General features: G+C 50.7%; 1 protein-coding gene across 1 annotated transcript in view; it reads right to left on the minus strand.

Annotated features, from left to right (window-relative positions):
- The window catches only part of LOC127587432 (atrial natriuretic peptide receptor 1-like), a 62,793-nt gene extending 36,800 nt beyond the window's left edge, over nucleotides 1-25,993 (minus strand). Inside the window, 7 exon segments of the mRNA XM_052045742.1 lie at nucleotides 954-1,089; nucleotides 2,709-2,803; nucleotides 3,922-4,057; nucleotides 5,136-5,249; nucleotides 12,544-12,731; nucleotides 25,245-25,836; nucleotides 25,838-25,993. Coding sequence (XP_051901702.1) covers nucleotides 954-1,089; nucleotides 2,709-2,803; nucleotides 3,922-4,057; nucleotides 5,136-5,249; nucleotides 12,544-12,731; nucleotides 25,245-25,836; nucleotides 25,838-25,918 — 1,342 coding nt within the window. The 5' untranslated portion in view covers nucleotides 25,919-25,993.
- Nucleotides 25,994-26,595: the final 602 nt, after the last annotated feature.

Below are 26,595 nucleotides of genomic sequence, written 5' to 3' on the forward strand. Positions count from 1 at the left end.
GGGGAGATCAAGAGTTCAGCTCTTAGCGCATGAGAGGTCTGCTCCAGAGTCCGATAACAGCGGGATTGGAGCTGCCCACCAAACAGCCTCCTTCACTGTTGAATGAGAGGCTGCTTCCAGTGGGAGGGGGTAGTCGAGCTCTGGAAGGGGCAGGGACCAAGGGAACCAAAAGGGGAGAGGTTTGTTGCCTTGAAAGCAGATTTGTGGAAACTTCCAGAAGGGAACGGTGTAAATACTGGAGGGTGACAAATCCACAGGCTGGGGAGAACTGGAGTTGGGGGGTCAACTAGGGAGGCGTTTCAAAGAGCCGGGCCAAGTGTCCTGCTGTGGGGTGATTATGGATACTGCGTGGTGCTAGGATGTGACTGGAGACACAAGAGGCTGCAGACGCTGGAATCTGGAGGAAAAGACAAACTGCTGGAGGACTCGGCAGGTCGGGCAGCATCTGTGGGAGGAAAGGAACTGTCGACATTTCAGGTTGAAACCCCGCATCAGGATTCGACCCGAAATGTTGACAATTCCTTTCCTCCCACAGATGCCGCCCGACCCGCTGAGTTCCTCCAGCAGATCGTTTGTTGCTCCAGATTCCGGCGCCTGCAGTCTCTTGCGTCTCCATTGCTGGAGGAACAGGTCAGGCGGCACCTGGTGAGGGAAATGGACAGTCGACATTTCGGGTCGAGACCCTGCATCTATGTTGACCGTCCATTTTCCACCACAGCTGCTGCCTGACCCACTGAGTTCCTCCAGCAATTTGTTTTCCACTAGGATGTGAGTGTTGGGTGGGACGGAAGAGGAAGAGGAGCAGGGGATATAACAGGGAAGTCATCCACACTCCAGGCTGGATAGCGGCCCCAGGTCAGGAGGTGAAAGGGGTCTGGAGGGGGAAGGGGGGTGGTGTCTGAGTGTTCAATGCCTTCACCAGCTGACTGCTCCTAAGGTCGGTGAGCTCTGACCTTTCTGGCAGGCAGGATTTTCATTGTCGAAGCCGCAGTGGGGAACGTCTTCGGGCACAGTGTTCCCGGGCCAGTGAATCTCCACCCCGGCTATGGGCAGGATCTTCTTCATGGTCCCGTTGTAGTGCTCTACCACCTGGAGAGAGGGAGTGGGGAGAGTGAGAGAGAGAGAGAGAGAGAGAGAGAGAGAGAGAGAGGGAGAGGGAGAGGGAGAGGGAGAGGGAGAGGGAGAGGGAGAGGGAGAGGGAGAGGGAGAGGGAGAGGGAGAGAGAGATTCCTATTATGCCTTTATGAGTCAAGGCATTGAGTTCAAGAGTTAGGAAGTAATGTTGCAGCTTTGGTTCAGCCGCATCTGGAGTATTGCATTCAATTCTGGTTGCCCCATTACAGGAAGGATGTGGAGGCTTTTGAGAGGGTGCAGAAGAGGTTTAACAGGATGCTGCCTGGATTGGAGGGCATGAGCTATAAGGAGAGGTTGGACAAACTTGGGTTGTTTTCTCTGGAGTGTCAGAGGCTGAGGGCAGACCTCATGGAGGTTTATAAAATTATGTGAGGCATAGATAGAGTGGACAGCCGGTATCTTTTTCCAAGGGTTGAAATGTCCAATACTAGATGGCATGCATTTAGGGTGAGAGGGGGAAAGTTCACAAGAGATATGTGGGGCAAGTTTTTTTTTACACAGAGAGTGGTGGGTGCCTGGAATGTGCTGCCAGGGGTGGTGGAGGAAAATTTGATGGAGGGGTTTAAAAGGCTCTTAGATGGCCACATGAATGTGCAGAGAATGGAGGAACATGGACCAAATGTGCAGGCAGAAGGGATTAGTTTAGTCAGGCATTTGAGTACTAGTTTAACTAGTTCAGCACAACATTGTGGGCTGAAGGGCATGTTCCTGTGCTGTACTGTTTTATGTTCTATGTTCCAATAACCTGCAGCCAGCTGTGGATCAGTGTCCCATCTCAGGGTGGGAAAAGCAATAATAGAATGCAGAATAAAGTGTCACAGCTACAGAGAGAGTGCAATGCAGGCAGACAATAAGGTGCAAGGCCATAACGGTAGATTGTGAGGTCACCACTTTATCTTTATCGCACAAGAGGTCTGCTGAAGAGTCTTATAACAGCAGGAATAGAAGCTGTCCTTGAGCCTGGTGGTGTGTGTTTTCAAGCTTTTGTATCTTCTACCCAATGGGAGAGGGGAGGAGGGAGAATGTCTGGGGTAGGAGGGGTCTTTGATTACGTTGGCTGCTTTACAGAGGCAGCGGGAAATGTAGACAGAGTCCACGGAGGGGAGGCTGGTTTTCGAGATGGACTGAGCTGTGTCCACAACTCTCTGCAGTTTCTTGTGGTTCCGGGCAGAGCAGCTGCCGTACCAAGCCGTGATGAACCCGGATAGGATGCTTTCTGTGGTGCATTGATAAGAATTGATGAAGGTTAACGGGGACGTGCCAAATTTCCTTAGCTGCCTGAGGACGTAGGGGCACTGGTGGGCTTACTTGGCCGTGGCGTCTACATGGTTGGACCAGGACAGGCTACTGGTGATATTTACGGATATTGGTCCAGGGACAATGCCCACTCTGTGACGCACTGATTGTGAGATCCTTCATGTCCATCTGAGGGGGAGACAAGACCTTAGCCACTGAAAAAGCCTAGTCTCACTGCACAGAGCAGTTGAGCCAAGAACGGGGAGTATTGTAACAATGTCAGGAATGCCCCCAGTGAGATGAAGGACATTGAAACAAAGGGAAAGAGTTTTGCTGACCTGGAAGGTTCCGGAATCTGTGTCCGTCATGTCCCAGAGTGAGTAGTCATTCTCTCGATCTCCATTTTCATCCATCTTCAGGAACCCGGTCACCCCTGCGGATAAGGACAGAGGAAATAATCCTTTCCCAACCTGGGAATAACGCCACAGGGCCGTCCCCACACTGTGGTAAACACTTCACCACAAGGACTACAGCAATCCATAGATGTGGCTGATAGGTGTCTCAGTCCCTCTCCCTCCCTCGGGGGGATCTGTACACTGACCCGTGTCCCTCAGTCCCTCTCCTTCGAGGGGGATCTGTACACTGACCGGTGTCCCTCAGTCCCTCTCCCTCAGGGGGAGATCTGTACACTGACCGGTGTCTCTCAGTCCCTCTCCCTCAGGGGGAGATCTGTACACTGACCGGTGTCCCTCAGTCCCTCTCCCTCAGGGGGAGATCTGTACACTGACCGGTGTCCCTCAGTCCCTCTCCCTCAGGGGGAGATCTGTACACTGACCGGTGTCCCTCAGTCCCTCTCCCTCAGGGGGAGATCTGTACACTGACAGGTGTCCCTCAGTCCCTCTCCCTCAGGGGGAGATCTGTAAACTGACCGGTGTCCCTCAGTCCCTCTCCCTCAGGGGGACATCTGTACACTGACAGGTGTCCCTCAGTCCCTCTCTCCCTCAGGGGGAGATCTGTACACTGACCGGTGTCCCTCAGTCCCTCTCTCTCAGGGGGAGATCTGTACACTGACCGGTGTCCCTCAGTCCCTCTCCCTCAGGGGGAGATCTGTACACTGACTGGCGTCTCTCAGTCCCTCTCCCTCAGGGGGAGATCTGTACACTGACTGGTGTCCCTCAGTCCCTCTCCCTCAGGGGGAGATCTGTACACTGACCGGTGTCCCTCAGTCCCTCTCCCTCAGGGAGAGATCTGTACACTGACCGGTGTCTCTCAGTCCCTCTCCCTTAGGGAGAGATCTGTACACTGACCGGTGTCCCTCAGTCCCTCTCCCTCAGGGAGAGATCTGTACACTGACCGGTGTCTCTCAGTCCCTCTCCCTCAGGGGGAGATCTGTACACTGACCAGTGTGTCTCAGTCCCTCTCTCTCTAAGGGGGAGATCTGTACACTGACCGGTGTCCCTCAGTCCCTCTCTCTCTCAGGGGGAGATCAGTTCCTTCTGCTCCAGAGATACCTGATGCTGGGAGCTGGAGTCGGAGCCACACTCCACTCACCTCGGAAGGTTCGATTCCACATCTGCTTGGTGATGGCCATCGCATCCCTGGTGGTGCCCCCTCCTGCCAGCGTCTCATTCAGAGCATGGGCATACAGCATAATGCCATCGTAGAAAGAGCCCGCAATGTAATTCATCTGTGAAGTGGCAGAAGAGGCAGCGGTGACATCGGGGGATGCTGGCATTTCCCAACTCCAGCCACACTGGGGATTAGTTGGGGCTAAAGGAATATCCAGGAGTTGGGGGGAACATACAGAATCAGGAGCAGAGGATCTACGGTTTAAGGGGATGCCAATGGGTACATCTGCAGAACCTGAAAGAAGCCCCCTGAGCAATATCCCTCCTACCGTGTGCCTCTCCCGTGGCAGTGCTCCTCCCACAGCACGGTGCTCCCCCACCGCGGCGCTCCCCCAGCACCCCTCCAACAGTGCGGCGCTCCCCCCACCGCCCCTCCCACAGCGCGGCACTCCCTCACCGCCCCTCCCACAGTGCAGCGCTCCCCTAGCATCTCTCCCACAGTGCGGTGCTCCCCCACCGCCCTTCCCACAGCGTGGTGCTCCCCCACCGCCTCTCCCACAGCGCGGCGCTCCCCCAGCACCCCTCCCACAGTGCGGCGCTCCCCCAGCACCCCTCCCACAGTGCAGCGCTCCCCTAGCACCCCTCCCACAGTGCGGTGCTCCCCCACCGCCCCTCCCACAGCGTGGTGCTCCCCCACCGCCTCTCCCACAGCGCGGCGCTCCCCCAGCACCCCTCCCACAGCGCGGCGCTCCCCCACCGCCCCTCCCGCAGTGCGGCGCTCCCCCAGCACCCCTCCCACAGCGCGGCGCTCCCCCAGCACCCCTCCCACAGTGCAGGACTTCCTTAGTACCGCCCTTCTCACAGTGCGATGCTCCCTCAGTACTACCCCTCCATAGTGTGAGCCTCCCTTAGCACCACCCCTCCCACAGTGGGGCACTTCCTCAGTACCACCCCTCCCACAGTGACCCTCCCTCACAACCCCTCCCACAGTGCAGCACTCCCTCAGTACCGCCCCTCCCACAGTGAGGCACTTCCTCACTGCCCCTCCCTCGGTACTATAGCCTGGATTTTGTGTGGAAGTTGGGCTCTGAATCCCGATGTTCTGACAGGGTGCTGCTGGACCGCAGCTGATCAGGGTGGGTAGGCCCCCAATGCCTCTGGAGGTGGATGGTGCCACCGTCGGGTGCTGGAACTCACCAGGGTGTCCTCGATGGTGAAGTTGAAGTACTGCGCAGCATAATGTTTGAGGTCCTGCACGAATTGGCCATACTCTGGGTTCTCAGGTTCCCTGTACGTTATAATCATCACTGCCTGGGGACCAAGAGCACAAAGGTGTTACCCTGAGCCGTGACAGAGCCTTCCAGTGTTCCTGCTTGTCACCCTCCAGCAGCTGTCTCCCCCTTCTCCCTCTCCTCCCCCCATCTTCCTCTTGTCTGCCCCCATCTATCATCCACCTGCCTCCACCTCTTCCCCCTCCCCTACCTGGCTCCATCTTCCCATCATCCTTCACCCCTCCCCGGTCCACCAATCGCCTCAGACCCGTCTCGTCACTCCCCCTCTCCTCACTATACCGGCCGTCTCTCGTCTCAGTCCTCTTCTGCCCGAAATGTTGATGATTCCTCTCCTCCCCCCTGTCCCCCCCACCACAGACGCTACCCGACCCGCTGATCGTTTGTTGCTCCAGATCCCAGCCTCTGCAGCCTCCTGTGTCTCCTTACACCGAACATTATCACAGGCCAGCTGATGACAGCAGCTAATCGTTCTAATGCGGGGATAATCAATCAAAGCTGATCAATCATTAATATTTAATACACATTTTCCTACAATACAATGGAAAAAGGCCATTTGGCCCATTGAGTCTATGCCGGCTTCCAAAGCAATCCCATCATTCCCATTCCCCCACTTATTTCCCTGGAAGCTTTTCTCTCTCGCATACCCATTAATGCCCCCCCTTCAATTCCCCCACCACCCACCGACACCAAGGGCAATTTACAGCAGTCACTTTCCCAACCAACCTATGTGTCTTTAGATGTGGGAGGAAACCGGAGCACCTGGGGGAGACAAATGCAGTCACAGGGAGAAGGTACAAACTCCACACACAGGCAGCACCGGAGGTCAGGATGGAAACCAGGTCACTGGAGTTGGGATGCAGCAGCACTACCTGCTGCCCTACCCCGCTGCATGTGTTAACTAATAACAAATCAAAACTCATAAACCCAGTCAGGAATTCAGGAGAATTCCATGATGGTGGTGGGAATGTGGAATTGCTCCCACAGCTTATACACTAAAAGATGAACTCTTGATCTCCTAATCTACCTCATTATGACCTTGCACCTTATTGCCTGCCTGCACTGCACTTTCTCTGTAACTGTAACACTATATTCTAATTGAAAATCTGTGCCGACCAACTGGCTGGATTATTCAAGGACATCTTCAACTTCTCAATGCTGCAGTCGGAGGTTCCCACCTGCTTCAAAAGGGCAGCAATCGTTCTAGTGCAGGGTGAGCTGCCTCAATGACCATCGCCCGGTAGCATTCACATCTACTATGATGAAGTGCTTTGAGAGGTTGGTCATGGTAAGAATTAACTCCTGCCTGAGCAAGGACCTGGACCCGCTGCAATTTGCCTACCGCCACAACAGGTCCACAGTGGACGCAATCTCACTGGCTCTCCACTCTGCTTTGGAGCACCTACATAACCATAAGACACACGTCAGGCTACTGTTTATCGATTACAGTTCACTGTTCAACACCATTATTCCCTCAGTACTAACAACCAAGCTTCAAAACCTGGGCCTCTGCACCTCCCTCTGCAACTGGATCCTTGATTTCATTATAGGGAGACCACAGTCAGTGCGTACCGGTAGTAACATCTCCTCCTGGCTGGCTGTCAACACAGGCACACCTCAAGGATGTGTGCTTAGCCCACTGCTATACTCTCTCTACAGTCATGACTTTGTGACTAAGCACAGCTCAAGCACCATCTAAAAATTCACCGATGACACAGCTGCTGCTGGTAGGATCTCTGATGGTGATGAGGAAGCTTAAAGGAGTGAGATAGATCAGCTGGTTGAGTGGTGTCGCAACAAAAACCTTGAACTCAACGTTAGCAAGACCGAGAAACTGATTGTGGACTTCAGGAAGGGGAAGTTGGGAGAACACACACCCTTCTTCATTGTGGGTAATGGTGGAAAGGGTGAGCAGCTTCAAGTTCCTGGGCGTTAACATCTCAGAGAATTTATCCTGGGCCCAACACACTGATGGAATCATGAAGAAGGCACGCCAGTGGCTCTACTACATTAAGAGTTTGAGGAGGTTTGGTATGTCACCAAAGACTCTTACAAATTTCTACGGATGTACAGTGGAGAGCATTCTGACCGGTTGCATCACCGCCTGGTGTGGAGGCTCCAATGCACAGCATCACAAGAGGCTGCAGAGGGTTGTAGACTCAGCCAGCTCCATCACGGGCACAACCCTCCCCACCATCGAGGACATCTTCAAGAGGCGGCGCCTCAAGAAGGCAGCATCCATCACTGAGGACCCTCACCACCTGGGACACGCCCTCTTCTCGTTATTACCCTCGGGGAGGAGGTACAGGAGCCTGAAGACCCATACTCAGTGATTCAGGAACAGCTTCTTCCCCTCCGCCATCAGATTTCTGAACGGTCCATGAACCCATGAACACCACCTCGTTATTTTTTTTGCACTATTTATTTATTTTGCTAATCTATGGATTCTTATGTCTCTGCACTATCCTGCTGCCGCAGAACAACACATTTCACACCATACATCAGTGATAATAAACCTGATTCTGATTCTGCATTCTGTTTTTACTACCTCGGTGCACTTATGTACGGAATGGTCTGGATGGCACGCAAACCCAAGCTTTTCACTCTATCTCAGTACAATAAACCAATAATAAGGATGTGGTCAAGGAGTATGGGAAAGATGGATTTAAAGGTGATTCTGGATAAACGCAAGAGGGAAAGAGGAATAGAAGGATGGGGTGAACACGTGGAAGGAGGCACAGAGGGGCAGAACAGCTGGATCTGTGCTGTGCGCTCTTCGGACTACTGACTGAATTTAATCCAAGTGAACATTTGCCTTGAATCCCCTTTTAATTCTTAGAGAATCTATAAAATGCTCTGAATATTCTACAAGCTGTTATGCCAATTACACAGAATTCTGTCCCAGCCTCCCCTCCATTAACTCCGTCTACACTTCCCGCTGCCTCAGGAAAGCAGCCAGCATGAACAAGGAGCCCTCCTACCCCGGTCATTCTCTCTTCTTGCCCCTTCTATCAAGTGGAAGATAGGGGAAGATAGAGTTTATAAGGAGTGTGGGAACAGTTTCCTCTGAGTGTGGGGAGTGAGCTGGGGTGAGCTTTTTAGGAGTGCGGAAAACATCGTGTGATGAGCCAGAAGCTGAACCGTCAGCAGATTATAGGAGTTTTACGGTAACTGCCAATTCTACTGATATTTAAGTAAATTCTCTCTGCAACTGCGATTAACGTGATATATAAATTCTATATAATTTACATAATATCAGTTTGAGTCGATGTACATTTTGCTCAAGTAAATAACATATAAATTTTACATGAAGTTTTGTGATCTACATATAATGTGGTCTTATTACGATTCTATGAAAGTTTTATACAATGAAATGTAAATATGCAGATTCTGGGTAAACTGATTCTACACAATTACATGTCAATTTCTGTTAGTTTTTATTCAGATTCAATTTGATTCACATGAAGTATGAGATCTTATTCAATGAATTCTACTTTAAAAACAATCGTACAAAGATACAAAAGCCTGAAAGCACGTACCACCAGGCTCAAGGACAGCTTCTATCCCGCTGTTATAAGACTATTGAACATTCCTCTTGTATGATAAGATGGACTCTTGACCTCACAATCTATCTCATCGTGGATCTTGCATCTCCTGTCTGCCTGCACGGCACTTTCTGTGTAGCTGTAACACTTTATTCTAGATTCTGTTATTGCTTTTCCTTTGTCCTACCTCGATGTACTGATGTGATGCAGTGGTCTGGATGGATGGCATGCAAAACAAAGTTCTTCACTGTACCTCAGTACACGTGACAATAATAAGCCAATAAATGAATCTCCATCATGGGTCCATGCTTACTTCTTTATTCCAAGAGAGAAGGAGGCCATTTGGCCCTTTGGCTAAATGTTGGCTCCCAATGGAGCAATCCCCTCAGCCCCATTACCTCTCTCTCTCTCTCTTTCCCTGTAGACTTACAACTTATTCACTGTCACATACCTATCACTGCCCCTTTGGTTCTCTTGCCATTTACCTTCACAAGGCATAATTTACAGTAGCCAATTGACCTATCAACGCTGATGTCTTTGGGACGTGGGAAGAAACTGGGGCACCTGGCAGAAGCTCACAAGGTCAGAAGGAGAGCGTGCAAACTCCACACACAGACAGGCCCCGAGGTCAGGAATGAATCTGGATCCCTGGCGCTGTGAGGCAGCAATACTACCCGCTGCCTCACAGTGGGGAAAGGAATAACTTCAGGATTTCTGTTGGTCAGAAAATCATAAGAAAAAAACTGCTGCTAGAAGTCAGAAATAAAATGCTCGGAACACACAGCAGGTCAGGCAGCATCAGAGTGAACATTTCAGGTCAAAGACCTTTCATCAGGAGCATGGAGAGATAAGTGACACAATGGCACAGCAGTTAGTGCTGCTGCCTCAGAGCTCCAGTAAACAGGATTCGATCCTGACCTCTGGTGCTGGCTGTGCATGGAGTTTGCTCCTTCTTCCTGTGACTGTGTGGGGTTCCCCCAGGTGTTCTGGTATCCACATCCCAAAGACGTGTGGGTGGGTTAATAGGTGGCTCTGAGTAGGTTAGGTGCAGGGCTACAGGGGAATAAGTCAAGGGGGAATGATCTGCTGGGAGCCAGCATTGACTAAATGGGCCGATTGGTCGATAGAGTCAAAGCAACATTCAACTCGGAATTAGATCTCTCAGCCCGTGCATTCTGCACCGACCATCGACCAGCCACTTACACTAATCCCACGTTAATCCACCTTTTTTTATTCTCCTCATGTAGTTAGGATAGTTGTGGATAAGGATAAGTGTGGACCTCGAAGGGAAGTGCTAATTTGGGGGTAGGCAAATTACAACATTATTAGTCAGGAACCAGGGAGAGTGGATTGGGAGCAGCTGTTATTGGGCAAGTCCACCTCTGGCATGCGGGAACCATTTAAAGGCCGACTGATCAGACTTCAGGATTGGCATGTTCCAGTAAGGAGGAGAAATTAGGATGGCAAGGTTCGGGAACCTTGGATAACGAGGGATGTCATAAAGTTGGTCAAAAGGGAAAAGGAAGCATATGTTAGGAAGCTGAAATCAGACAGGGCCCTTAAAGAATATAAAGAATGCAGGCAAGGACTCAAACAAGCAATCAGGAGCACCAAAAGGGACCATGACATGTCCTTGTCAAGGAGGATTAAGGCAAATCCCAAGGCACTTTATACATACATTAAAAACAAGAGGGTAGCTGAGGAGAGAGTACGTCCATTCATGGATAAAAGAGGGAATTTATGCCTGGAACCAGAGGATGTAGGCAAGGCTCTAAACAAGTACTTGGCATTGGTATTCACCAAGGAGAAGGACATGGAGGACAGTGAGATAAGGGAGGGGTATGCTGATAATCTCGGGCATGTTGAGATAAAGAAGGAGGTGGTGTTGTGTCTACTGAAGAACATTAAGGTAGATATGTCCCCAGGACCTGATGGGGTCTATCCCAGGTCAAGAGAGGAGATTGCTGGGACCCTGACAAAGATCTGTGAATTCTCTCAAGCCACAGGCGAGTCCCTAGAGGGCTGGAGAGTAGCCAGTGTTGTTCCTTTGTCTAAGAAGAGCAACAAGAACAATCGAAGAAATTACAGGCCATTGAGCCTCACAACAGTGGTGGGGAAGCTATTGGAGAAGATTCTTAGGGATAGGACTTACTCCCATTTGGAAAAACATGGGCTTGACAGGGACAGTCAGCATGGCTTTGTGCAGGGCAGGTGACGTCTTACAAACTTGATTGGGTTTTGTTTTAAGGAGGTGACGAAGATGATTGATGAGGGTCGGGCAGTGGATGTCGTCCACGTGGACTTTAGTAAGGCATTTGACAAGGTCCCTCATGGTAGGCTGATCAAGAAGATGAAGATGCATGGGATCCACAGTGACTTGGTAGATTGGATTCAGAATGAGCTTGTCCATAGAGGACAGAGGGTAGTGGTGGAGAGGTGTTCTTCTGATTGGAGGTCTGTGATCAGCAGTGTTCCACGGGGACCAGTGCTGGGACCTCTGTTGTTTGTGGTATATGTAAATGACTTGGATGAAAATGTAGGTGGGCTGATTAGTAATTTTGCAGATGACACAGAAATCGGCTGATTTGTGGACGGTGAAGGAGGTTGTCGAAGGATACGGCGGGATATAGATCAGTTGGAAAAATGGCAGATGGAGTTTAATCCGGGTAAATGTGAGGTGCTGCACTTGGGGAGATCAAATGTAAGTGGAAAGTACACAGTTAATGGCAAGACCTTTAACAGCATTGATGTACAGAGGGATCTTGGGGTGCAAGTCCATAGCTCCCCGAAAGTGGCAACACAAGTAGATAGGGTGGTAAAGAAGGCATAAAGCATGCTTGCCTTAATCAGTTGGGGTATTGAGTTTGAGAGTCAGGAAGTCATGTTGCAGGTGTATTAAACTAGGTTTACTAAACTTGGTTAGGCCACACGGAGTATTGTGCGCAGTTCTGGTCGGCCCATTACGGGAGGATGTGGAGGCTTTGGAGAGGGTGCTGAAGAGGTTCACCAGGATGCTGCCTGGATTACAGGGCATGAGCTATAAGGAGAGGTTGGACACACTTGGGTTGTTTTCTCTGCAGCTTTGGAGGGGAGACCTGATAGAGGTTTATAAAATTATGAGAGAAAATAGATAGGGTAGATAGTCAGTCTTTTTCCCAGGGTAGAAATGTCAAATACTAGAAAGCCTAGCTTTAAGGTGAGGGGGAGAAAGTTTAAAGGAGATGTGCGGGGCAAGTTTTTTTACACAGAGAGCGGTAGGTGCCTGGAATGTACTGCCAGGGGTGGGGGTGGAAGCAGACACAATAGTAGGCATTTAAGATGCTCTTAGACAGGCACATGGATATGCAGGGAATGGAGGGATACAGATCATGTGTAGGCAGATAGGTTTGATTTAATTTGGCATCATGGTCGGCACAGACATTGTGGGCTGAAGGGTCTGTTCCTGTGCTGTACTGTTCTATGTTGGTACTCTTACCAACTCTGCCAAGATTAAACCACTCACTGGGGACAATTTTCTAGGGACAACTAAATCTACTGTCTCATAATAAGAATGTAAGTATGTGCATGAGAAACAGGTCAGAACTGGCTATGACCTGAAATGTTAACTCTTGCTTCTCTCTCCAGGGATGCTGCCTGACCTGCCGAGTGTTTCCAGCAGTTCATGATCCTATTGTTGCTGGCCTTCCAGACTGACAGACATCCCTCTCGGACCACTGCGGGTTCCCACTCCCCGTGACCCGGTTAGCGCCAGCGGACCGCCGTGCTCCTTACCGCATAGGCCTCCTTGGTTTCGGGGTCATCCTCGTCCCACCGTCTCCACGGCAACAGCGGCGCTTTCTGCAGGCTTTCCCCAAACACGTCCACGTGGAAGAAGGCGAAGTCCCCGCCAGTCATGCCTGCCCGCCTGGCGTTCAGGATCAGCTGGCGGAAAGTGTTGGGAGAGCAGCAGACATACACGACTGCCGGGGAGCAAGAGGAACAATGACAGGCGTCAGCTCTTCTCCAAGGAAAGGGAGCGGGAGTAGGCCCTCGAGTCTGTTCTGTCATTCATCATCTACTACTTCAATGCCATTTTCCTGCAGTATCCCGACATCCCTCGATTCCCATCATAAGCAGAGATCTGTCAGACTCTGAATGGACTCATTGACTGAGTTCCCTTGGGCTTCCGGGGGAGAGAATTCTAAAGATTCCTCACCCTCTGCGTGAAGAAATGTCTTCTCATCTTGGTCCTAAACCAGCCCCTTACTCTGACACTGTGATCCCTAGTGCTAAACACCTCTCAGTCTGTAGCTCCCAGTCTGTTGAGATGTGTAAATTTCAATGAGGGACTGTCACTCTGCAGGAGGGGCGATGCTGAGGGAGTTCCGCACTGTGGGAGGGACGGTGAGGAGGGACTGTCACTCTGCGGGAGGGGCGATGCTGAGGTAGTTCCGCACTGTGGGAGGGACGGTGAGGAGGGACTGTCACTCTGCAGGAGGGGCGATGCTGAGGGAGTTCCGCACTGTGGGAGGGACGGTGAGGAGGGACTGTCACTCTGCGGGAGGGGCGATGCTGAGGGAGTTCCGCACTGTGGGAGGGACGGTGAGGAGGGACTGTCACTCTGCGGGAGGGGCGATGCTGAGGGAGTTCCGCACTGTGGGAGGGACGGTGAGGAGGGACTGTCACTCTGCGGGAGGGGCGGTGCTGAGGGAGTTCCGCACTGTGGGAGGGACGGTGAGGAGGGACTGTCACTCTGCGGGAGGGGCGGTGCTGAGGGAGTTCCACACTGTGGGAGGGACGGTGAGGAGGTAGCGCGGCGCTGCGGGAGGGGCAGTGAGGAGGGAGCGCGGCGCTGTGGGAGGGGCGCTGACAAGTGAGTTCCACACTGTGGGAGGGCGTTACCAAGGGAGTCCCATGCTGTGGGAGGGCATTACCGAGGGAGTCCCACGTTGTGGGAGGGCAGTACCGAGGGAGTCCCGCGCTGTGGGAGGGAGGGCGGTACCGAAGGAGTCCCGTGCTGTGGGAGGGCGGTACCGAGGGAGTCCCACGCTGCAGAAGGGGTGGTACTGAGGGAGTGCCGCACTGTGGGAGGGTGGTACTGAGGGAGTCCCACGCTGTGGGAGGGCGGTACTGAGGGAGCGCCATGCTGCAGAAGGGGTGGTACTGAGGGAGTGCCGCACTGTGGGAAGGTGGTACTGAGGGGGGGACAAATTAAAGGGAGTGCAGAGCTGTTCAATGCACGGTTCTGTGGGACTGCTGCAGCACCTGGGTCTCTTCCTTCAGACAAATGTTAAACCAGGGCCTTGGTGGTACCTTGGGGGATGTAATTCTATTTCGGAGGAGGTTGGGGAGCTCTGCCCAGTGCCCTGGAGCCAGTACTTTACCCTCGACCAGCATCACCCAAAGAACTGCTGAGCTGGCTGATATTCCATTGCCCTGTGGGATCTTGCTGTGTGAAAACTGGCTGCCACGCTTCAATACAACAACAGCATCTGTGCCTCAGAAAACTCCACTGGCTTCGGGACATGGTGAGGGACACTCTAGGAAGGTGGGGATTTCCCTTTTAACCTCAGGAGGACTTTTTTTACTTGGGTGAGATGGGGCTTCGGATTACATGGGAACCAGGTACCCGAACCGCGCCCCCCCCCACCCCTTGCACGGGTGCAGTCCCACTTGTGAGAAGCACCAGCATGGCCATTCGACTAGGGGAGGTATTGCCAGGCCAGGCCGAGGACTGGCAGCAGATAAGGCACATTATCTATGTCCACCAATCCCAGCTCAGGGGAGGGTCATCTCTGCAAGCCCCCACCTCGGTCAACACAGGTTGGGTTGGGTGGCTCTGTGGACGGGAGCAGCTGTGATCATCTCCTGTCCCCCTCCCCAAGTGACCCACCATCTGGGATGCCTTGTTTTGGTGCTGCACCACTATTGGCTGTCAGAACGGGTACACAGCATACTGAAAACGCTCAGCAGGTCAGGCGGCATCTGTGGAGAGAGGAGCGGTGGACCCCTTTCCTCAGGACCTGTTGAATATCCCTCAGCACTCTGCTTTTATCTCAGAATTCTGGGGTCTGTGAGTTTCCTTTTTGCTGTTTGGTTTACAGCTGTGAGATCTTCTCCAGCTCCTTTGGGGTTAGGGTGGTGGGCTGTGGATCCGCAACCCTGTCAAGACCCTCCCTGGGCAATGGGCTACCCTTGTCGGATCTCTCCAGTCCTTCCACACCCTTAGGTCAATTTCCCAGTGCTTGCCAACACATAAAATCCTGGGAATACTGTGCTGCTAGCCTCTAAAATTTGAACAGCCAACTGAGTTTTAAATTTCCATCTCTGCAGCCCACGCAGAATGTTCAGTTCTTTAGTTTGATGAGTGCTTGAAACACTAATGTTGTTGTTAGAGGCTATTATTAAAGTCCTTATAGCAAGGTACTTAGAAAAATTCAAGGTAATCAGGCAAAGTCAACACGATTTTGTGAAAGGAAAATAGTGTTTGGCCAACTTCCTGGGGTTCTTTGCAGAGAAAGTATGTGTTGTGGATAAAGGGGAACAGGTGGATGTGTTCTGCCAGGATATCCTGAAGACATTTGATGAGGCGCCCCTTGGAAGGACACCTATTGTGCAAAGAAAAAGCTCAGGGTGCAGGGTAACTAGCGTTGGATAGAAGACTGGCTGGTTAACGAGCTAGGAGACAGTGAATGGCATAAATGGGCCCTTTTCCTGCTGGTAAGATATAACGAGTGGTATCAGTGCTGCATGCTCAACTTTGTCCAAATTACAGACATGACTTTGACAAGGGCACCAAATGGCTGGTTGCTGAGTTTGCTCATGACACAAAGGACACAGAGGCTGCAAAGAAAAAGGGATGTGTTAAGTGAGTGGACAGAGATCTGGAAATCTGCACATTAACGTGGGAAAATGTAAAACTGTCCACTTTGGCAGGGGAAATTAAAAGATGTATTATCTAAATGCTGAGGGACTGTGGTACTCCGAGGTGCAGAGGGATCTGGGTGTATGGTTCACAAAAGGATAGTATTCAGGTACTGTAAGTAATTAGGAAAGCTAACAGATCGTTATCATTTATTATGAGGGGAATCAAATACAGAAGTAGGTTATGTTTCAGTTATAAAGGGCACTCACTGTTGAGAACACATAGAACAGTACAGAATAGCTGTCTGTAAGGAGTTTGTACGTTCTCCCGTGTCTGCGTGGGTTTCCTCCGGGCGCTCCGGTTTCCTCCCACATTTCAAAGACGTAATTTGGGTTCAAAATGGGCGGCGTGGACTCGTTGGGCCGGAAGGGCCTGTTACCACGCTGTAAATAAAATTTTAAAAAAATAGGAAGAGGCCCTTCGGCCCACGATGTCTGTGCTGAACACGATGCCAAATTAAACTAAATCTCTTCTGCCTCTACGTGATCCTTAACCCTCCGTTCCCTGCATATTCATGTGTCTAACAGCCTCTTAAATGCCTGTATTGTATCTGCTTCCACCACCCCTGCAGCTCTGGGCACCTATGTGTAAAAAACTTGCCCCACACATCTCCTTTAAACGTTCCCTCCCTTCATCTTAAATGCATGACCTCCAGTACTTGACGTGGGAAAAAGATCCTGACTGTCTACCCTATCTATGCCTCTCATAATTTTATAAACTTCTATCAGGTCTGCCCTCAGTCTCCGACCCTCCAGAGAACACAATTCAAGTTTGTCCAGCCAAGGGTTGGACAAACCAATATTGTACACATCTGGAGTACTGTGTACAGTATTGGTCCTATTTAAGGAAGGGTATGAACATTTTGCAAGTAGCTCAGAGAAGATGTACCAGACCAATACTTGGAAACTTGGAATGGTTTCTTGGAATGAAACTTGGTTGTCTCATGAGGAAGGTTGGACAGTCTGGGCTTGTATCTGCTGGGATTTGGAAAAATAAGTGGAAACTTAATTGAAACATAAAAGATCTTGAGGGTGATTGACAGGGTGGAAGTGGAGAGGATGCTTCCTCGTGGGAGAATCTAGGACTAGGAGGTCACTGTTTAAAAATAATTTAAGGAGGAGATGTGGCAATAGAATCCCTCTACCTGTCCAGGTGAGGAGGGGCAGGGGTTGCTCTACCTGTCCAGGTGAGAAGGGGCAGGGGTTTCTCCACCTGTACCTCAAGGTGAAGGAGACACTGTCTCTCTACGTACGTGTCCAGGTGAGTGGGAACTCTTAACTCCAGGTGAAGGGGACAGTGTCTCTCTACGTGTCCAGGTGAGTGGGGACTCCTACCTCCAGGTGAAGGGGACACTGTCTCTCTACCTGTCAGGTGAGTGATAACTCCCTATCTTCAGGTGAAAGGGACACTCTTTCTACCTCTCTAGAGGAGTGGAAACATTGTCTCTCCACTTGTCTGTCTCTCTACCTCTCAAGAAGAGTGGAGACACTGTCTCTCTGCCTGTCCAGGTGAGTAGCGACAGGGATCATTGGTAACCAAACTCCAAAACATCTACATTTACCCCATATCCTTAAGTAACAAGATAACAAAAATCTATCTGTCTCAGATTTAAGATTAACAAATACCCAACATTATTTTCTGATTATGAAAGAATGTTCCAAACTTCCAGTTCTCTATGCGTGTGGAAGGTTTCCAAACTCCAGTCCTGAAAGGCTTCCTCCAGTCCCAGACTCAGTGGCCAGTGGGGATAATCATGGAAGCAGGAATTTTATTTATCGCCTCCAAGTAGCCCACGCACTTCATTCCCATCTGTCTGGGCTGCCAGGAATATAATGGTCCTGAGCTAGTTGACAGTCTGACCTAGAGTTGAGTGCAAATGGGAGCTGCAGATTGACTAGATGGGTTGGGGCAGAAGTCACCCCTCATTGTCCCAGGTTTTTCTCTCAACACTCCTGAAGATCAGGACTCTCTGAGGAACAATCCCAAATTCTGCATGAGGCATGACAATAATGCTGAGCCCCACCCATCGACCACAGTGATCAGGAACAGGGCCTCGGGCTGACACTCTCATAAGAGTCATAGAGTCATATAGCACGGAACCGGCCCAACTGGTCCATGCCAATCAAGATTCCCATCTAAGCCAGTCCCATTGGCCTACATTTGGCCCGTATCCCTCTAAACCTTTCCTATCCATGTAACTGTTCAAGGACCTTTCAAATGTTGTTAATGTACCTGCCTCAACCACTTCCTCTGGCAGCTCGTTTCATATACGGACCACCCTCTGGGTGAAGAAGTTGCCCCTCAGGTTCCTATTAAATCTCTCCCCTCTCACCTTAAACCTATGCCCTCTAGTTCTTGATTCCCCAATGCTGGGAAGAAGACTGTGCACATTCACCCTATCTATGCCCCTCGTGATTTTATACACATCTATGAGGTCACCTCTCATTCTCCTACACTCCAATGAAAAAAGTCCCAACCTCTCTCCAGCCCCTCAAGTCCCAGCAACATCCTCCTAAATCTTCTCTGCACTCTTTCCAGCTTAATGGCATCTTTCCTGTAGCAGGGTGACCAAAACTGAACCCAATATTCCAAATGCAGCCTCACCAACTGCAACATAACATACCAACTTCAATTCTCAGTGTCCTGACTGATGAAGGCCAGCGTGCCAAATGCCCTCTTCACTGCCCTGTGTACTTGCAATGCCACTTTCAGGAAACGATTTACTTGTACTTCTAGGTCCCTCTGTCCTACAACACTCCCCAGGGCCCTACCATTCACTGTGAAAGTCCTACTCAGGGTTAATGGAGCTTGGGTTCGAACATAGCTTCCTAATCCAGTCCATTTCTGGTACTGAGGGAGCACCACACCCTTGGAGGGCACATAATACTGTGACAATGCTGAGGGAGTGCAGCACAGTCTGAGAAAGCACTGCACTGTTGAAGGGCAAGTCAAATTAAATTAAGTTTATTGTTACGTGGATAGAAGATTGGCTGACTGGGAGAAGGCAGAGAGTGGGGATAAAGGGGTCCTTTTCAGGATGGCTGCTGGTGACCAGTAGAATTCCACAGGGGTCAGTGTTGGGACCACAACTTTTCACTTCATACATTAATGATCTGGATGAAAGAACTGATGGCATTATGGCCAAGTCTGCAGTTGATTCCAAGACAGGTGGAGGGACAGGTAGTGATGCAGAGGCAGGGAGTCTGCAGAAGGACTTGGACAGGTTGGGAGAGTGGGCAAAGAAGTGGCAGGTGGAATACAGCGGAGGGAAGTGTGGGGTTCTGCACTTTGGTAGGAAGAATAAAGAATAAAGGTGTTTTCTAAATGGGGAGAGAATTCAGAAAGCAGAGGTGCAAAGGGACTGGGGAGTCCCTGTGCAGGATTATTTTAAGGTTAACTTGCAGGTTGAGTTGGTAGTAAGGAAGGCAAATGCAATGTTAGCATTCATCTCGAGAGGACTAGAATATAAAGGCAAGGATGTAATACTGAGGCTTTATAAGGTGTTGGTCATACAGCTTTTCAAAAATCGTAAGCAATTTTGGGCCCCGTATCTAAGGAAAGAAGAGCTGGCCCTGGAGTGGGTCCAGAGGACATTCACAAGAATCATCCCAGGAATGAAAGGTTTAACGTATGAGGGGCATTTGATGTCTCTGGGCCTGTTCAGAAGGATGAAGTGGGATCTCATTGAAACCTACCAGATACAGAAAGGCCTGGATAGAGTGGACGTGGAAAGGACGTTTCCATCAGTGGGAGAGTCTCAGATCCGAGGGCACAGCCTCAGAATAAAGGGACATCCCCTTAAAACAGATGAGGGGAATTTCTTCAGCCAGAGGGTGGTGAATCTGTGGAACTTGTTGCCACAGACGGCTGTTGAGGCCAAGTCATTGGGTGTACTTAAGGCAGAGACTGATAGGTTCTTCACTGGTAAGGGGGAGGATTAGGTGTTATGGGGAGAAGGCAGGAGAATGGGGTTGGAAAAAAAATCAGCCATGATTGAATGGCGGAGTGGACTCAATGGGCTGAATGGCCTAATTCTGCACCGAAATCTTACCATCTTACGTGCATGTACAGTGAGGTACAGGTATAATGAAAAACTTGCAGCAGCATCGAAGGCACATAGGAACAGACAACACACAGAATTATGCATGAGTTAGGCATCAAATTATACCATACAGTGAAAATAAACCATGCAAGACCAAGATCTTAATGAAAAAAAATCAAAGACACAATCAAAGACAAGTCCATGGCAGTGCTGAGAGACAGCTGCACTGTCAGAGGGACAGTGCTGAGGGAGCAGTGAACTGCTGTAGCGGCAGTATTAAGGCAACGCCACACTGTTGGAGTGGCGTTGTTAAGGAACTGCTGCATTGCCAGAGGGCAACAGTGAGGAAGCTGTGCCCTGTTGGAGGAGCAGCAATGAGGGAATGGTGCACTGCTGGAGGGGCAGTGGAAAGGGAGTGCCACACTATTGGACGGACAGTACCGAGGAATTGGAATTAGAATTGGTTTATTATTGTCACACCGAGGTACAGTGAAGAACTTGTCTTGCACGCCATCCGTACAGATCAATTCATTACACAGTGCATCAAGGTAGTACGAGATAAAACAATAACAGAATGCAGAATAAAGTGTTACGGTTACAGAGAAAGTGCAGTGCAGGCAGGCAATAAGGTGCAAGGTCATAACGGGGTAGATTGTGAAGTCAAGAGTCCATCTTATCGTACTAGGGAACTGTCCAATAGCCTTATAACAGTGGGATAGAAGCTGTCCTCGACCCTGGTGGTACGCACTTTCAGGCTTTTGTATCTTCTGCCCGATGGGAGGGGGGAGAAGAGAGAATGTCCGGGGTGGGTGGGCTCTTTGATTATCTTGGCTGCTTTACTGAGGCAGCGGGAAGTGTAGACAGAGTCCACGGAGGGGAAGCTCGTTTTTGTGATGTGCTGGGCTGTGTCCATGACTCTCTGTGGTTTCTTGCAGTCAAGGGCAGAGCAGTCGCCGTACCAAGCCGTGATGCATCCAGATTGGATGCTTTCTATGGTGCATCGGTAAAGATTGGTGAGGGTCGATGTGGATGGGGACATGCCTTATCGTGGGAAGGGCAGTCCTTTAGTAAGTAGGACACTGAGCCACATAAACAAACATTAGGGAAAGTGGCCAGCCACGGCAGTTGGTATTAAGGAGAGTCTTACATGAAAAAGACAGTGAAGGAATCTGAGCTTACAGCCTAGCCCTAGAGAGTGAAGGGAATGTGAAATTGTCCTACAGGGAGTGGTTGGGGTTAAGGGGTATAAAAGTGGGAGGGAGAGGGGAATAAAAGGAAGGGGTGCTGGTGGGGGAATAGAGATGGTAGAGTAGGTACAGCTTCCAGTGGTGAAGCAAAGGAAAATGGGCATCATGCAAGAACCAGAGCCAGGGGTGCCAGCGTTCCCAGAGTCTGGAGGAGAATTTCCAAAGATTCCAGCCTGACTGCTTAAGGTGATTGAAACCTGGCCAAGCAATCACAGGGAATGTGCTAAGTTCAAAATTACTTGATAGTGAAGCACAACAAGTGAGAGGCACTGCAGAGATGGAAACCTTTCTCAGATCAAACTCACTCCCACCCACCAGTCTCAGGGACAGGCTCACACCACTGCTTCTTGGACTGCTCAACAAGCTTGGTGACAGAAAAATATATAGAGAGCAGGGAGAGACATTTTATACTGAATTACTCTGGCAAGAATTTCACAGATTGATGTGTTGAAGCAACACCACAAAACCTGCAGATTAATTGATTCACCTTGTTGATTTTACAGCATCTGAAATGTCTAAAACGTATGATTAGAGGGAGACTTTTCTTCGCCAGATTAAAGTAATATTTTCAAGTGAATTGAGGGCGAAAAATGATTGTTTGTGAGTTTTGATCACTTCCATCAAGGTCACAGTAGGAGCTTGGTGATGCCTGAGATGGGAACGTGATCTGACGGCACTCTAGTTAGACCTCAATAAGGGGTAGCACCATTGTGCAGCAGGCCTGTACCCAGTGGATGTGGAGAGGATGTTTCCATTATTAGGAGAGTCTTGGAATAAAAGGACGTCCCTTTAGAACTGAGATGAGGAGGAATTTCTTCAGCCAGAGGGCGGTGAATCTGTGGAATTTGTTGTCACAGATGGCTGTGGAGGCTGACTCACTGGGTGTATTTAAGGCAGAGATTGATAGGTTCTTCATTGGTAAAGGGGGGGGGGGGGCTAAGGGTTACAGGAAGCCGGCAGGAGAATGAGGTTGAAAAAAAAATCAGCCATGGTCAAATGGCCTAACTCTGCTCTTATATCTTATGGTACAACTGCTGCCTCTAAGCTCCAGGGACCCAGGTTCGATCCTGACCTTCGGTGCTGTTTGTGCAGAGTTTGCACGCTCTCCTTGTGAGTGTGTGGCTCCTCCACCCCACCCCACCCCAGGATGCTCTGATTTCCTTCCACATCCTAAAGACATATTGGCAGGTCAATTGGCCGCTGTAAATTCCCCCGTGGTGTAGGTTGATGGGGACAAAGAATGAAAGGGGAACTGATGGTACGTAAGAGGCTGCAGAGGTACAGGGAATTATCTGTATGGACAGTTACTTCGGGGACATGTGACAATAATAAACCAATTACCAATAGGGAGTGGGACTAGTGGCAGAAAGCACAGGCCTGTGGGATTGAATGGACTCTTTCTGCTGTCAATAACACAAGGTAATCTCAAAGAGACACAAGAGATGGTAGTTGCCCGTAATCTGAAGCAAAACAAAACTACTGGAGGAACTCAGTGGGTCAGGCAGTATCTGTGGAGGGAAAGGGATGGTCGACATTTCAGGTCGAGACCCTGCATCAGGACTTCCTCAGAATCTCCGAAGTGGGGTAAAATCAATTGCCTCTCCTTCTTCCTGCTGAGGTGATGCTCCCTGCTCCATGTGTGAATGTAATCATTTGCTGCCAACCCTTGGCTAGCTGACACCAGCTGCTGGTTAGGGCATCACACCTTACCAAAAGGGTACTTGGCCTCCTGGGGAGGACAGTGCAGATTGACCAGAATGGGACTTAGCCACTAAGTGAACTTTACACAAACTCGGCTTGTTTCCCTGTTTAGAGGATTAAGGGCTGATTTGATTACAATGTCCAAGATATAAAGGGGAACTGCTAGGGCAGAACAAAACTCTTTCCGCTGGCTGGAGGCTGGGGCTGAGGGAGCACAGAGTCAGGACTTCAAGAATGGAGTTCAGCAAGCGGTGAAAATGTGGAATTAGAACATAGAATGTAGAACAATACAGCACAGAAACAAGCTCTTTGGCCCACAATGTCGTGCCGAACTAACTGAATTAGTATTCAAATGTCCAATGGAACTAATTCCTTCTGCCTACACAATGTCCATATCCCTCTTATCTAAGAACCTCCTGAACGCCTCTATCGTATCTGCCTCCACCCCCCACCCCTGGCAGCACGTTCCAGGCACCCACCACTCTCTGTGTAAAAAACTTGCCCCACTAATCTCCTTTGAACTTACCCCCTCTCACCCTTAAATACATGCCCTCTGGTATTAGACATTTCGACCCTGGGAAAAAGGTACAGGCTTATAAACGCTACCTATGCCTCTCATAATCTTATAAACCTCTATCAGGTCTCCCCTCAGCCTCCGCCACTCCAGAGAAAACAACACAAGTTTGTCCAACTTCTCCTTATAGCTCATGCCCTCTAATCCAGGCAGCATCCTGGTGAACCTCTTCAGCACCCTCTCCAAAGCCTCCACACCCTTCCTGTAATGGGGCAACCAGAACTAAATGCAATACTCCAGATGTGGCCTAACTGGAGTTTTATAAAGCTGCAACATAACTTCCTGACTCTTAAACTCAATGCCTCGACTAATAAAGGCAAGCATGCCATGTGCCTTCTTTACCACCCTATCAACCTGTGTAGCCCACTTTCAGGGAGGTATGGACTTGGACCCAAGGTCCCTCTGCTCGTCCACACTGTTAAGGGTCTTGCTGTGCTAACAGTATACGAATTCTTGAAGTGTGATCAACATCAGGTCTATCGTAAATTTCACAGCTGAAATTGATTCGTTTTCCGGGTGGGAGAGCCTTGAACAAGGGGCCAATCATTTAAACCAAGGTGCATATAATCTCTTTACAGGAGGGTGTGAATCTCTGGAGTTCTCTGCCCCAGAGGGTGGTGGAGGCCATTTGAAGCATTTAAGGACAATGAAAACGTTTTCAAAAGATTGGGGAATTGAGGGCGATGGAAAACTGGCACAGGAGACACAACAGACCGCAGACGCTGGAACCTGGAGCAAGAAACAATCTGCTGGAGGACTCAGCGGGTCGAGCAGCATCTGTGTGGGGTGGGGGGAATGAACTGTTGACGCTTTGGGTTGAAACCCGGCATCAGGACTCAGAAATCCTGATGCAGGGTATTGACCTGAAACGTCGACAATTCCTTCTCCCCTCCACAGATGCCGCTCGACCTGCTGAGTTCCTCCAGCAGATTGTTTGTTGGTGCAGGAGCTGAGGCCAGCATAGATCGGCCATGATCATATTGAAAGACGGGGCAGCCTTGAGGGGTCTGGTGGTTTACAGTTGCTCCTACTTTCTTGTGAAAGGTTTTTGTTAACCAAAGGCATTAAGGGAACACAGAGGAGACACAAGAGACTGCAGATGCTGAAATCTGGAGCAACACACTACAGTCCAGATGAAGGGTCTTGACCTGAAATATTGACTGCCCATTTCCCTCCAATAGATGCTGCCCGACCTGCTGAGTTCCTCCAGCACCTTGTGTGTTGCATTAAGAGAACAGGTGGAGAGGTGGGGGGTTGGCAAAGATCAAGCACAATCCCAGTGAATGACAGGATAGGCTTAAAGGGCCGAATGGTCTCTCTATAATCTAGGTCCCAGCAGACAGGAGAAATGAGACAAGTCTCATTCAATTTTTCTCTCTCTCTGTATATATCCCCCACAAGCCTCTGTTAAAATGGATATTGTATGTAACATTTGGGAATCATAAAATAGGGAGTTAATAGGGTAGGGAGTTAAGAGGAATTGTTCTTCCCCAGAGAGTGAAGGGAATGTGAAACAGTCCCACAGGGAACGGCTGGGATTAAGGGGAAGGTGGAGAAACGTGGCAGAGAGAGGGGAATAGAAGGAAGGGGTGGTAGTGGGGAAATAGAGATGGTGAGGAAGGGTAGGGGAGAGGGGAGGGGATGTTGGCAGAGGGAGGGGAGGGGGATGGAGGCCGGGAAAGAAGAGGGGTTGGTGGATGGGGAGGGGTTGGGAGAAGGGGATAGATTGAGGACCAGAGTACCCATATTTCAGGTGATGGGACAAGAGACACATTATGGGAGAGATGGGCAACGGGAGGTAAAACTAAATAGGCAGAAAGTGGAGGTGATCTGAAACCCACTGCCCGTAAGCGTCGGTGGAGACAGAGTCACTCTGGGCTTCCAACTGGATGAAAATAATTCACGGGGCACGGGAAAAGAACAGCAGGTAGCTAGTGCAGACACGATGGGCCGAACAGCCCTCGCTCTCCGCTGTAACGATCCCGCAAAGGTGCGCATACTCACTCCGGCCCTTCTGGACAATCTCCTGGATGAGATAGTCGTAGTCGACAGTCCACTCTCCTTGAAGGGGATGTAGACCACGGTCAGGTTTCTTGAAGGCCAGCACCTCCTGGTACAAGCCCTCCACAGCGAAGAAGCAGGGCCGGTCGTCAACCTTCTCGTCGTTGTAGATGATCAGGGCCCTCCTGGTCCAGTTGAAGCGGCGGTGGAGGTGGGCTACGTACTCCCCCAGCTTGCCCGTGTGAGGGGCCGCTCCGGGTGAGCAGTGGGGTACTCCACGTGATTTCTGGGTGAAGCCGTAAGCCGGGGCTCCGGCTGTCACCATCGGGATGTTCCAGTGGCCAGTGAAGCGGGCCACAGGGGCGGCGGCGTAGACACAGCCGGGCCCCACGAAGACGTCGGGGTTGTTGGTGAACTTCAGCTCCATGGCCACCAGCGGGGCGATGCCCTCCGAGCAGATGCCCTGGTTGTCCTCGCAGTTGCCGAAGACGTAGCGAAGGCGGTGTCTGGGCAGCAGGGCGGGGTCGCGGTTGATGGCGTCCCTGGCCAGCCGGACGGCCGGGCCCCACCTCTGCCAGGTCCAGGGGTAGGCGGGTGTTGTTCTGGGGCAGGACCACGGCGATGGTCAGCGTTTCCGGCCCGGGGGCGGCGGCGGTGGCGGTGGCCGGCTGGGACATGCCACAGACGGCCCAGAGGAGCAGGGGCGGCAGCAGACCACTCCATCCCAGCTGGGGACGCCAGGGTGAGCCCGGGCTCCAGGACGGTGCTCATCCAGAGCAGATCATCCCTCTTCCCCCCCCTCCCTCTCCCACTCACTCACACACACACACACTCTCCTCCTCCTCTCTCTCCCCTCTCCTCACTCCTTCCCCTCTTCACACACACACTCTGTCTGCCTCCTCTCCCTCAAACACACACTCCCTCTCTGTCTACTCTCCCCTCACTCCCTTCCCCTCTCGCACGCTCAACCAGTTCTCCTCTTCACACGCACTCCCTCTTCACTCCTCTCTCACACTCTCCTACCCTTTAATTTCCTCCCTCCTCTCCGAGCTCCAGCTGATTTTCCCTTCGGAAGGGAATCTACCAGCAGTTTATCTTCAAAATGATGCCTCCTTTCCCTTTAAATCCAGGGGACCTCATTCCACCGGTCGGGTGCTCGGTGTCACTCACTCGCAGGGAGCCCGTGGTCTTATGCAAGCCCTTACCGTGGTATTACGCAGAAAAGGGCTGCAGAATTTCAATGCACAGGACACAGAGTTTTACCTTGCCGGTTCAGTCTCCTTGAATAATGCCAGGTTCAGCTTGGAATAGCTTGGCCATAATCGCTTGACATTCACTGTTAGACGCTTCTAAT

The sequence above is a fragment of the Pristis pectinata genome, chromosome 40, assembly GCF_009764475.1.
Source record: "Pristis pectinata isolate sPriPec2 chromosome 40, sPriPec2.1.pri, whole genome shotgun sequence".
NCBI lineage: Eukaryota > Metazoa > Chordata > Chondrichthyes > Rhinopristiformes > Pristidae > Pristis > Pristis pectinata.